Here is a 12,375-nt window from a genome sequence, read left to right as displayed (position 1 = left end):
GCAGCTTCTGGTCCATTTTATTCTTCCTCAGGACACAGAAAGTGCACCCTTGGGCCTTCTTTACCTGGGCATTTGTGTTGTGGGTCCAGGTGAGATCAGTGGAGATAAAGTGTTGTGAGGCAACTACTGTTGTGATATGGTGCCATTTTAAATAACACTCAACTGAATTGGATTGAAATTTAATTTAATCTCTTCACAACAACATACAACTTTTTGCAAATGAAACTCTTTAGTGCCATGTAGTGTTGTGCAGAGATAAACCATGATAAGGTATATTAAAAAATAAAAACAAGCACAAACACCTGTGGCTGCAGGAAGAACGCTACTGTATGTGTATTACCCTTCACTGTAAGCAACAGTAAAGCTGCCTTTGGCATTCTACTAAAATTTTTAGGCATAACGACAGCCTTGGGCACCTTCTTCAGTTTGAAGTCCATTTTCTTCTGTTTTGCATGCAAGAGAAGTATCGTGTATTGGACTCTTAAAGTAGCCAAAATGTAGGTAACCACAAAACAGTGGGTGAAGACAATGACAGAGGCCTGCAGCTGCAGCTGCATGCACACTGTTTTCACTAAATAACATGTGTAGCAGAGTGTGAGAAACAATTTGACTACAGAGGCAGTGTTCCTCTCAAGACTGTTAAAACAGTAGTGGAATAAACAACCCACTTTCCAAAAGGTTTACGAACTGATGATTAGGTAACAATGCTACATTAATAACAACCATATTCCTTTAGTCTCAAAAGCTGACTTTGTGTTGGCTGCTAAATAACTACTACTACTACTTTCTGCAGAGCAGGAAAGCAAGACCAAGATCATTGTCTCTACCAAGGGCGTTACATATTTTCAATGATGTGCTTGTCTTTCTGTTAGGAAGATTACTAGAGGGGGAAAAAAAAAAAAAAAAAACAACTACTGGGTAGATTTTACTGGGCAGTAGTTTGTGAAGAGATGGACAAAGAAATACAATACAATTTTAGTGAGGATATGGATCAAAGGAGTGCGCTTGGAATTTTTGTGATAAAGGTACACTAAGCAACTGCTTGCGCCACCACCATCAACCAAACAATGACTGATTTGCAATTTCAAGCAAGGTGCAGCTTGTCTGGTTACAAAGGAAAAAAGATTCATGAAAAATTATCCTGCTGCTTACTTGATTTTGAATTTTTAGAGTCAACCACTTCTTTCAGGTCTTACCGAACATAATATAAAGGTCATTTTTTAAAAATTATGATCAAATTTAGTGTAACAAAGTCAATAAATCAGTATACATTGCAGCATGGCAAGTCGTGGTGACATGAGCATACAGTGTCCCTCAGCTTCTCAGATCAATCCATCATTTGAAACTTTCCGTTACAATTTGTGGCAGTGGTCAACATCCTCAAGTCAAGTATTCACTGCAGGATTTCAGAAAAAGACATTTGTGACATTTATCTTTTACATGAAGTTTGAAGTTTTCATAACACCTACTATGTTTGTATCTGATGTTCTACAATTTATGCTCAAATGTTTGGCTGGGTACGTTTGGGTGTGTGCTGTTAAAATTATTATAATGTTATTAAAGTATTGACCTTAGCAGTATTTGTGTTGTGTGCGCCCCAAAGTTTATTTTTGTTATGTAATCTCAAACGTCCTCTTCCATCAAGTGTATCTTTATATAATAACTATACTGCTATGATAACCACTCTGTTATTAATAGGACAACTTTAAAAGTTCTCTCCTCCAGTACAAACATTTGAAATGTTTAGTTAAGTTTGATCTTTTCTTGTCCTCACACAGCAACTCCATATCCTTAAACCAAGTACAACTCTGGACTGAATAACAAAAGATAGATCTCTACTTAAATGCCTGTGTCCTGAGTAACACTGCAAAGTGGCAGTGACTACAACAGAATATTAGCAACACATTAAAACAATAGAATAGAACTGAATTCAACTTTATTGTCATTGCACATGTCACAAGTACAAGGCAACAAAATGCAGTTTGCATCCATCCAGAACGTGCTTTAGCAGAAAACAGAAAAGCAGTACTGTTGATCATTTTAATAATAAAGTTGTGGAAATGTGGAGATTATCATTGTTGTTTCAAGACAAACTGCCATGTTTTCTATACCCTGTACAAAATCCCTTGTTTAGATGAGTTAGTGAAACAAATTAATCAGCCCTTCTGTGATACAACATACACCCTCTTTATTGGACAAGAGTGAAACCATTGATAACCTTACATCTGTCCATTACCAGTCATTTAATTTTGTACAAACCCACTCTTCCTAGTTTGTGTCTTTTTCTGTCTGACCAGATGCATCTTTCTGCATCATCTTTTCGACTTATCACCTTATAGTTATCAGGAAATGAGAAATCATATCCTTCCTTCTTACTAAAACTGATTCTTAAGTACGATTTCACTAACTCAGAGGGTATAGCAACTGTGGCGGTTTGTTTTGAAGCAACAACTGTAATCGCCACATTTAAAAAAAAAAAAAATTCCTTACAATAGTATTTTGACTTTAATCTCAAAGCAATTGAGAATATATTTTTTCTTAATGTGGTCCTAATACTTATACATACTCCAAGTTAGGATTACACTTTTAATAAGCTACCTTTACACAACAAATAATTGACAAAGTAACTGCCACAAAACTGTCAAATTCAGTCACCCAATAAAGATCTAACACTTGCACACTCCAAACTAATTTACTTTTTCAAGTTGCAGTAGAGTATTTGCAACCTTTGATCCCTGTATCAGTCCACTTGAATACATGAACTAAGTTGTCCTGTTTTGAGCCTGTATGTATAGCCAAATATTGAAAAAAATTCTGTATTATTCACCAGATTTTAGCTGCTGCTTTTCATTTGTTGCATTGCTTTATTTGCCTAAGTTCAGTTTCCCTACTCTTTGTGTCAAAACTGCACAATTGCTTTAGTGATTTGTCCACATTTTGGAAAGAAAATGTTGCAGCAGTAATACAAATGCTAACACCAACACATTTTTAGCGCACTTGTGGAACTTTTTAAAAAAAAATCTATTACTCCAAAAATGCACAGCACCTCAATTAAAATGTGTGAGAGAAGGACCCATCCATTGCAAATACAAGGCTTATATCCTCATAACAGCCACGAATAAACTAACAATCATGTTGTGTGTATGAGAAATTATATCCAGAGTCATAATCTTGCAGCTTTGTCTTCCTGATTCATTTCCTCGTTTTCCAAACATGGCAAAAAAGCATAGATGCATGAGGAAAAATTACAATAATAATCAAAGTACGACATTTTATGTGGGCTCGGCTCTACGTAGCTTACAAAAGCATCGATGGCAGCTTAAGAGTAATAGTTTGTGACATTACTTTAAATAAAAAAACGAATAATAAATGTGTGCTTTGTCCTTAAACTTACACAAAGGAAACTTTGTTACTGGAGACACATACCATTTATATAAGGGGGTTTATCTGAATGGTATGCCCAACATAAAATGAGCGATAATCAGTTTTAGAGTAGCCCAACTAAATTAAGCCCTATGTAAAACGGTCTGAAATTGCAAAAGCTCCTGGCGCTTTTTTTTAAGCGCAACCGTTACCTGTGATAGTGGCTAGCTATAAGGAAACACAGCTGTTTCAGACCATTTTCTTTAGACTTTAGCTGCTTAGCCTAGATTACTACAGTTTGCTACAAATATAAAGAAAAAGCACGGAGCTGGTAAACGTCTACTAGCCCAACTAACGAGCTTTAGATTGGTTAGTTAACTGGGCGGGGGTCTGACGATGCTAAATACAGGCGAATAAACGGAGGAAAACAAACTTGGAGCATCAATTTGTTATGCATTTATGTAATGCGACTAGACATGCGGTGCAAAACTACTGTACTACGGATATTTAATTTATTTTTCACTAGTTAATTAGCGTCACCAAAATCATAACTAGCAGCTAATGTTAGCTGCCGCTACAAAATCGGATTTGAAAGCTTGCATGCTAACTTAAAGGAGACGCTATTTAAGCTAGCGTGGTAGTTAGCATGCTAGTTGGGCATGTAGGCCTTTGAAGCGTAATGCAAGATTCGTTTAATGCTGAAGCAACCGTTAAATTAATTGTGATTTTGATGCAGCTTCTCTTCTCATTCTCGCACACAACACATGTACCGTGTAAGATTGGGTTATATTACCGTGTGAATGGTGAATTCTCGTGTTGTTTGTAGAGTTTCCGATAATGGCGTCGTTCCTCGCGAGAGATGAGACCTTGCCTTCGTGTGCTTCACACACGGAGGTTTCCTCAACGCTCATTCAAGGGAGCTCAGTCTGCAGGAGACCGCTCGTCACCGCTGCAGACGCCAGTCACAGACTGCACGACTGCTTCTTTTCAAGCTGTTTTATCTAAATCTGAAAAAAGCCGACATCCATTAAATTGTACAGTTTATTCGACATCATCATAATACCGCATGATAATAACTGCGCCAAAGCACAGTATCTTAATAAAGCCTCTGTGGCAAGCAGCGAGATTGCATAAACGGATAACATGTTTGTTTAACCCTGTATTTTTTAACCGTCCAGTAAACGTTTCTTACATTCATTGTAATCCAACTCCTCAGGGTTGTTTGTTATCTTGATTTAATCCAAGCCTTTGTTTGCATCCGTAGATACCTTAGAGTATATATTACTGTATTTTAGTATTTTTGTTTCCCAGTGATTGGAGCAAATGGGTTTATTTTCCTCTACATTATTTACCCTCTTATGTAGATGATTTGGCACAAGATATTAAGCAGCCCACTAACTATTGTTCACAATGTAAATGACTCTGATGTTTATTTCTGAGACAGATAATTAGCAAAATGATAATATACAACAACCAAAAAGGAAATTCAACTGAAACATTACAAAATCCAAGGTCAGCTGAAGCGCAAGTGTATTTTTATCAAGCGTTTTACATGTACTTGTTTGGTCTTCAGTGAACATATAGAGGAGTTTATTATAATCAAATAAACACGTTAACAATAGAGGAAGATTAATACATGCAAAATGTTGCAGGATAAGGAAGAATAACTTAATATATTACAAATAATATATTTTATTTTATGTATTAATATCATAGAATATGCCAATATCTAGTATAGAGCATATTGCTTTGCATTAAAATGTAACTCTCTCAAGGAATGAAAACAACAGCTGTGGTGAAGAGGTGATGAGTGCTACAAGTAAAAGCAGCAAATGACCAGCAGGTGGAGCCACTGGCAGGCTCAGTCCATCTTTCAGCTAGGCAGGGATTTGACACACTGTTTTTAGGCATCTTTGTGTTCCACTGGGTAATAAAAGAATAAGAAAATGCAGCAGATAGTATGTTATTACACTCACTAAATTAAGTGTCTATTAACTCTCCACAAGTGGTTGCACTGTTCATTATTAAGAGCTGTATAGGTAGAGCTAGATAGCATTATTTAAAAGGACTCAGGTTCAGTTCGTAGTACTAATTGTAATGCAGAAGGGCTGTGCCTGACTGGAATTCATGTCGGCCTAAAATATATTAAAAATAACATATTCTTATATGCACACCAGTGTGCTACCATGGGAGAATTTCCTGCCATACATCTCCTCTGATATGTCTAAAAAAGACTTTCCTCATTCAACCTGGTAAGTTTAGATTCATATGCCTAGGAAGAGGTGTCAGTTTCCAGTAGTCACGATGAAAAATATTAGATCTTTCATACTGCTGTGTAAGGTTAACCTACTGTCACTCGTCTAATCAGAACTTGGAGTGCAAAAAGCAGAGAGGATATTTTGGTAGCGTATGGGGATGTTTGAGTTGCTTTCTGGTGTTTTCTGTTGAAAACAGTATGCACTATACATGGTTTACTCATTTCCCTTCCTTTTTCTTATTTTATTGTTAAATGTCTACTGTTTGTTTTTTTGGTTTATTTCAGAGTTATTTTATGAATATAATCCCTTGTTTTATTCATTGTTTGGGCCTCCTTGATTTTCCTCTTCATGTCCTAGTCCATTTAGAGCAGGGGTGGGCAATTCCAGGCCCCGAGGGCCGGTGTCCCTGCAGGTTTTAGATCTCACCTTGGGTCAACACACCTGAATCACATGATTAGTTCGTTACCAGGCCTCTGGAGAAGATAATTTAGCCATTTAAATCAGCTGTGTTGGTTCAAGGACAAATGTAAAACCTGCAGGGACACCGGCCCTCGGTGCCCACCCCTGATTTAGAGAATGACAACATTTCAGAGGGTCAGAAAGAGAACAGGAAACAGATTTACTGTATGAGCAAGTACTTCTTTGTGTTGCTGTTGTCTCCAGTGATTACTATTATGAGTGTTGCTGCCAGAATGTTCATTGTTTAGCCTTCATTGACTGCTGCTTTTGACATGGTTAACCACAACATTCTTCTATCAAGATTGGAACATGTTGTTGGTCTCAAAGGTACGGTTTTAACTTGGTTTAAATCCTACCTCTCAGAGAGGTCGTTCTCTGTTGCTATGGGGCAACACTCCTTGGCTTCTGCCCCTATTTATTGTGGTGTGCCTCAAGGGTCCGTGCTCGGTCCTGCTCTTTTCTCTTTGTACATGTTGCCGTTGGGATTAATCTTTAGAAAATACAACATCTCCTTTCACTGTTATGCTGATGATATCCAGATTTATTCACCTTTGAAATCCGATGTGTCTGCTTCTTTGCAACCTCTATTCAACTGTTTGCATGAAGTTAAAATTTGGTTATCACATAATTTTCTTACATTGAATGAGAATAAGACCGAAATCATAGTCTTTGGTAGTCACACTCCGCTAGACCAGTTAGCTGATGCCCTAGGCCCTCTCGCTAGCCATCTCTCGCTCACCGTAAGAAACCTTGGAGTGTTCCTGGATGGCTCTTTTAAACTTGAGAAACAGGTCTCCACTGTGGTAAAAAACAGCTTTTGCCAGTTGCGTCAGATATCTAAAGCAAAGCCCTTCCTTCCTTTAAAGGACCTTGAAAAGCTTATCTACGCATTTATCACATCCAGATTGGACTACTGTAACTCCCTCTACTCGGGCCTCCAACACTCTTCTCTTTACCGGCTTCAGTTAATTCAAAATGCAGCTGCGCGTCTTTTAACAGGTACGAGAATCTATGAACGCATAACTCCAATTTTAGCCAAATTACATTGGCTCCCTGTTAAATATCGCATAGATTTTAAAATTCTTTTGTTTACTTTTAAAATTCGGAATAATTTAGCGCCCAGCTATCTTTCTGATCTACTCCACTTATACAATCCCAACAGAGCACTTAGATCGTCCAATCACAGGTTCCTAGCACAACCTAGGTCTCGAATGAAGTCGAGAGGTGACCGGGCCTTTGCAACTGTGCCACCTAGACTGTGGGATAACCTCCCTGTTCATATTCGTACTGCCGAGTCTATCCAGTCTTTTAAATCACGTCTTAAAACTTATCTTTTTACTTTGGCTTTTGATTCTAACTAGTTGGCTGTTCTACCTTGTTGTGTTGTTACCTATTGTTTGTTGTCCTGTTTTATTGTTTGTTTTAATTGTCTCATGCTTTTACTGACTGTGAAGCACTATGGTCAACACTGTTGTTTTAATATGTGCTATATAAATAAATTTTGATTTGATTTGATTCATTAAATGTGGAGACACTCACCCATCTTTCTTAGAAAAGACAAGTGTCTTCCCAGCTGTGTCATTTTTTCCCTTTATTCTTTTTTGGCCTCTTGTTACTCTTGTTTTCAGAGTAATCCTTGGTGGAGATATCTGTTGGGTGTAGGCATTTCAGAGCCCCAGCTGTTGAGGTTTAACCTTTCAAAATACCTCTAATCCAGCAAGCTCTAGAACAGAGGTTCCCAAAGTGTGGGGCCCGCCCCCTAGGGGGGGCGCAGAGCCATTGCGGGGGGCGGTATGAAAAGAGAAAAAAAAAAAAAAAAGAGTCCTTGGACACTGTGGACAGGTTTTTGACGGGGCTCCGAACGCAAAGCAGGAGATGAAGCATCGCCAAATATGTTTCCAAACCAACTTCCTTCCAAGCCAAAGACTAGAAAATATGGTGAAGCATATCTTCCCTTTGGCTTCACAAGTGCCAAGGTAGGTCTCCCCTGCAAAATTAGTTTCCCTGTGTCGGGAGCACGAGCTGGGCTCTCCAAATCACGGACAAACAGTATCCCACATTCTTGATTTTTAGTTCACAAACACTTCTTGTAATAACTAACTACTCCTGACATTTTGGACATGTTAGCTCTTTATGCAGTAAAGTTACAGTGGGATACAAATAATATCAGGCTGATCCTGCCGTAATTTGTTCCCCCGGTTCAAATCACGGACAAACAATATCCCACAGCTGTTTTTGTTTTTGAACCCATTTTGCACAGAGAGGCATTTTTTGAAAAATTTATTGATAGCAATGTTGAATATTATTACACAGGAAAAAAAACAACTACACGTAAAATAATCACACCGTGAGCCTCGGCCTTTCTAAATGGAGGGACAGTAACTGCGTGTGTATGTAAGCGTGTAAAACCTGAAGATAGTCAGATTAACAGTAACAGTATTTTGTCTCTATCTGCCATTCTGCAATTCATCTCATGTAAACAATAACGTGGCGCACAGCGTGACGTGAAAAGAGGCACATACCTTTGACGTTGCGTGACGAACTCTGTAATCCTCGTCCACACCTAAACGCAAAAAAGGAGTTTTAAATAATCTCCGTTTTCGGTGAATCGCAACGCCGTTTACGTGTTGACGAAAAGCCCAAACGCATAGAAACAGCTGCGTTTTTATAAATACCCGTGTAGGTGTGGACGCAGCGTAAAAGAGTTAGTAGTATATTTTATTACTACCTGTAATTTATTGCCGTTTACTTGTATTTGCTTAATTGTTTACTAAATGTTTGAGGTGTGAAATAAACCGCAATGGAGTTTGTAAACAAAATATGGGTGTGTGTGTTTGGAACATTTTTCTTGTAAAAAAGGGGGGCCTGGCAAAAAAAGTTTGGGAACCACTGCTCTAGAAGATGGGAACATAAAGCTCAGCTTAGGCAGGATCAGGGAAAGTTTGTAGATTGTGGCCAAAAGGATTACAATTATACTCGCCTACATACATCAAGTGCCTAAGTGGCAGATGTCTAGTTAATGGTGTTTTGAATATGGGAGCATCTGAAGGAAGTGTTTACTGGTATTAGATTAGTCTATATTAGATACAAACTGCAGGAACGATAACTTATACTGCATTATTCCTAGAAACAAGTGATCAGAAACATCTCAGTCCTTTCTTCTTATTATCCTTGTATTGTGGTTATTTAGCTTTAGCTAAATAAAGGCAGTACTTTTATTGAAACATGTGGTTTCATTCACAGTTTGACCTCCCTGACATCTCTGAAAGTGGGATGCCCAGAGAATGGCTCCAGTGCTGAAAGGCCACTAGAGATATTATTTTATTAGTAGATATTATCACATGCTGTTCACCATTGTCTTGTTCAGGTATGGATAAAGAAAGCATGACCACCAGTGTTAAACATTTCCTATAAGGGCGGCAATGCAGTTGGTTGCTCCCAAGATAGTGTGAGATGAATATCTGCTTTTAAGGTTATTATGGGAATGAGAACCTCTTAAATTCTTGAATTTCTGATCTTAAGCATACTTTAGGACATGAATAGAATAGTAATGATCTTTGTGGGAAATTTAGAAAATATGGCAAAGACACAAAGTTGATGAGCTCAGAAAATTGACATTTCTTAGAGATAGGTGGTATACACTGGTTGTAGTAATAATGGTTGGTTAAATCATATCACAAGTCATTTCAGGCATGCACCGCACACCTGACCTTATCTAGACCTTGCCACAGCCATGTGAACGGAAATGTCCCAGTACAGTGGATTGCATAGTAGCTGGTCTTCTAGCTCCCAAGTTCAAAGTCCGTGTGATCTTGGATTGCAGTAATATGTGAATGGTACAGATAACATTCAAGTGCATTTGCTGCATGGAAACTGGTGATTCATGTGATCCCTGTCAGGTCTCTCTCTCATCTATAAGAGTATTTTTAATAATATGCGAATCTGCCTGTAGCAGACTGGTTCCTGCTATATATTAATGTGAAAAAAGGACAACTATGGAAAACATCCTGACGAAACATTCCCCTTCCACTCAAAAGTGGAAACTGCTTAAGGTGCAAGAAGATTAAAATTTCAGTTTTTGGAATTCAGGGTGGCATTTGATTGATAAATAACAGAAATTTCTTTTTCCCTGACATAAATGGACGGCTAAATCAAAACTGACACCCCGTGTGAAGATGAAAAGTGTCAGTGAGTGAAAGGAAGGGCAGTCCTTAAATAATGTTTGACAGAAAAATGAGCAAAGGACAAAATAACTCAAAAGGCAATCATTGGTGAGGATATGAAGTGAGCTGGGGAAAAGTGAGAAAAAGTAATAAAAATAGGAATCTTATTGATTAGAATCTAGCTAGTCTTCAAACTAACTTTGTATCTTTTTCATTCAGGAGTGTGAACAACACACTGTACAAAACTGCTTTACATAAACTAACTCACAGATAATATTGTGTTTAACAAAACCTTAGTAGAATAACAAGCAATCAGTGTTAAATTAGCACTCGAAATAGCTAACAGGTATTGGTTTATCAATGCCTGTCTTATAAAGAGTGCTGTTTTGATCCCTAGTTGATGGCAGTGCACAGAGAACAAAAACACCTCCCACCTCGACAAATATACAACCTAAAACATAAATGTTAAAATGCAATTATTGGCTATCAATTTGGATATTATTCTGCGAGAGTTCGTGCTTATTTTGAATGAAAGCATTTAATAAAGACTAATGTTACTATTTTAAATAACAGTAAACTGATCTTTTAGAGGGTGACTTTCTAAGGTTTTTTCCTAACTTAAACAGGACCAGTCGCTGCAAACTCTGCAGCTGTGTGACACGAGTTGATCCTTGACCTTTAAACCCTGTGGTAGTAAGCCGTTACAGAGAGCATTGTCTTTCAGGCATAGGCTACCCTCACAAACTTGCGTAACTGCAGAAGATACTGCACACTACCGTCGCTCTATGTTCAAAAGCAACAAACTACGTACGGGAACATTGTGACGTCAGATGAAATGCCTTTGCCCATGCTCGCGAGGACGGGGAAGGATCAGGCACACTGCAGCTGATGGATGTGTTGTAGTGATGTAATGTTGCCTGTTTGGTAACTACGGATGGCTGTTTGTGCCAGGCTCTGCGGAGTTGGTCAGTCTCGGAGGTGCCGAAGGCGACAGAGGCATAACCAGCAGGATCAAGGCAGCGATTCCGACATGGACGAGGAGGAAGAGGAGCGGATCGTGGGCAAAGGGAGATTCGACGCAGGTGCTTGCGGAGGCCCAGAGCGCGGCGTAGCAGCCACTGCAGGGCCGAGTGACGCTTACGAATATGGCAGCGGTCGTGTCAACACAGGGGGCTTTCTGGATCGAACGAGCACGGGACCTCCACACCCCCAGTCCTTAGCGGAATTACCACCGGAGCTTTTAGTGGAAATATTCTCCTTGCTTCCCGGAACAACTCTATCAAATGTTGCCCTCGTTTGCAAGAAATTCAGACAACTCCTCAAGACGGAAACCATCTGGAGAAGGCGATGCATTGAAGGTAAATGCAGCAGCCGTGGACGGTTAATGTAATTTAAACATAGAGCGATAACGTAAGACCGATATATAAAGCTCGGGTCTCTGATCAGAGTGTCCGAGCTTCTTCCTTGTCGTAAGAATTTATGTATCAGCTGATTTCGCGGAAACGAGTTCCCTTAAAAGCATTTCAATTGATCTCTGCAGGAAATATGAAGGAAATTACCCCACCATAACCCAGCTGCTGGCTCTGTAGGCACAGCTGCTTAAGAATAGACCAAGGCCTGTGACTCTCATTTGGGCCATGTCAGCCATTCCGTGTAGCTGTTTAGACTTTTGATGCAGGCCCTGACCAAGCCCTCTCTGCGATTATCTTAGGTGACTGCAGATGACAGGGTTCAACAAAGGCGGTTCACTCACAGTCTACGTAATCTTAACGAGCATAAATTGGTAGATCTGAAGATTCACTTCCTGCTTTCCCAGCTCATTGTCAGTGTTTTGAAACATGCAATGTGCAAAGTTTAAAAATAAATTGCCAATAATAGCCAGTTGCAAGTAATTAGAAAAATGCAAATGATAAAAAAGCCGATTAGGTAAAAAATGAGCCACTTAAACATATTTGTACAATAAGCATTTATTATTTTCTGTCATTTTTTTGGATGCATAACCAATCTATTAACTAGGAAAATGCAATATACTAGTGCATCAGTAATAGCCAAATTAAGTCTTCGATGAAACATGAGTGTTGGAATTTCTAAACATTAGCATGTAAGTTAATTTTCCAGTCCTGACTTGAAAA

At 38.8% G+C, this 12,375-nt stretch overlaps 2 protein-coding genes across 4 annotated transcripts in view; one reads left to right on the top strand and one right to left on the bottom strand.

The window, feature by feature from the left end:
* banp (BTG3 associated nuclear protein) overlaps positions 1-4,427 on the bottom strand; it is a 37,752-nt gene extending 33,325 nt beyond the window's left edge. The window contains exon 1 of one of the 2 annotated variants that reach the window (XM_025908918.1): positions 4,157-4,427. The gene's annotated coding sequence lies outside the window, so the exon portion shown is untranslated. The remainder of the gene's footprint in view (positions 1-4,156) is intronic. The other variant, XM_003440522.5, reaches the window with a different exon arrangement.
* Positions 4,428-11,028: 6,601 nt separating this feature from the next.
* The window catches only part of fbxo31 (F-box protein 31), a 9,554-nt gene continuing 8,207 nt past the window's right edge, over positions 11,029-12,375 (top strand). The window contains exon 1 of one of the 2 annotated variants that reach the window (XM_005470923.4): positions 11,029-11,601. In XM_005470923.4, coding sequence (XP_005470980.1) covers positions 11,178-11,601 — 424 coding nt within the window. In that variant the 5' untranslated portion in view covers positions 11,029-11,177. The remainder of the gene's footprint in view (positions 11,602-12,375) is intronic. The other variant, XM_005470924.4, reaches the window with a different exon arrangement.

The sequence above is a fragment of the Oreochromis niloticus genome, linkage group LG7 (genome assembly GCF_001858045.2).
Source record: "Oreochromis niloticus isolate F11D_XX linkage group LG7, O_niloticus_UMD_NMBU, whole genome shotgun sequence".
Taxonomy (NCBI): Eukaryota; Metazoa; Chordata; class Actinopteri; order Cichliformes; family Cichlidae; genus Oreochromis; species Oreochromis niloticus.
Note: the sequence above shows the minus strand (reverse complement) of the source record. Positions and strands in the feature narration are given on the sequence as shown.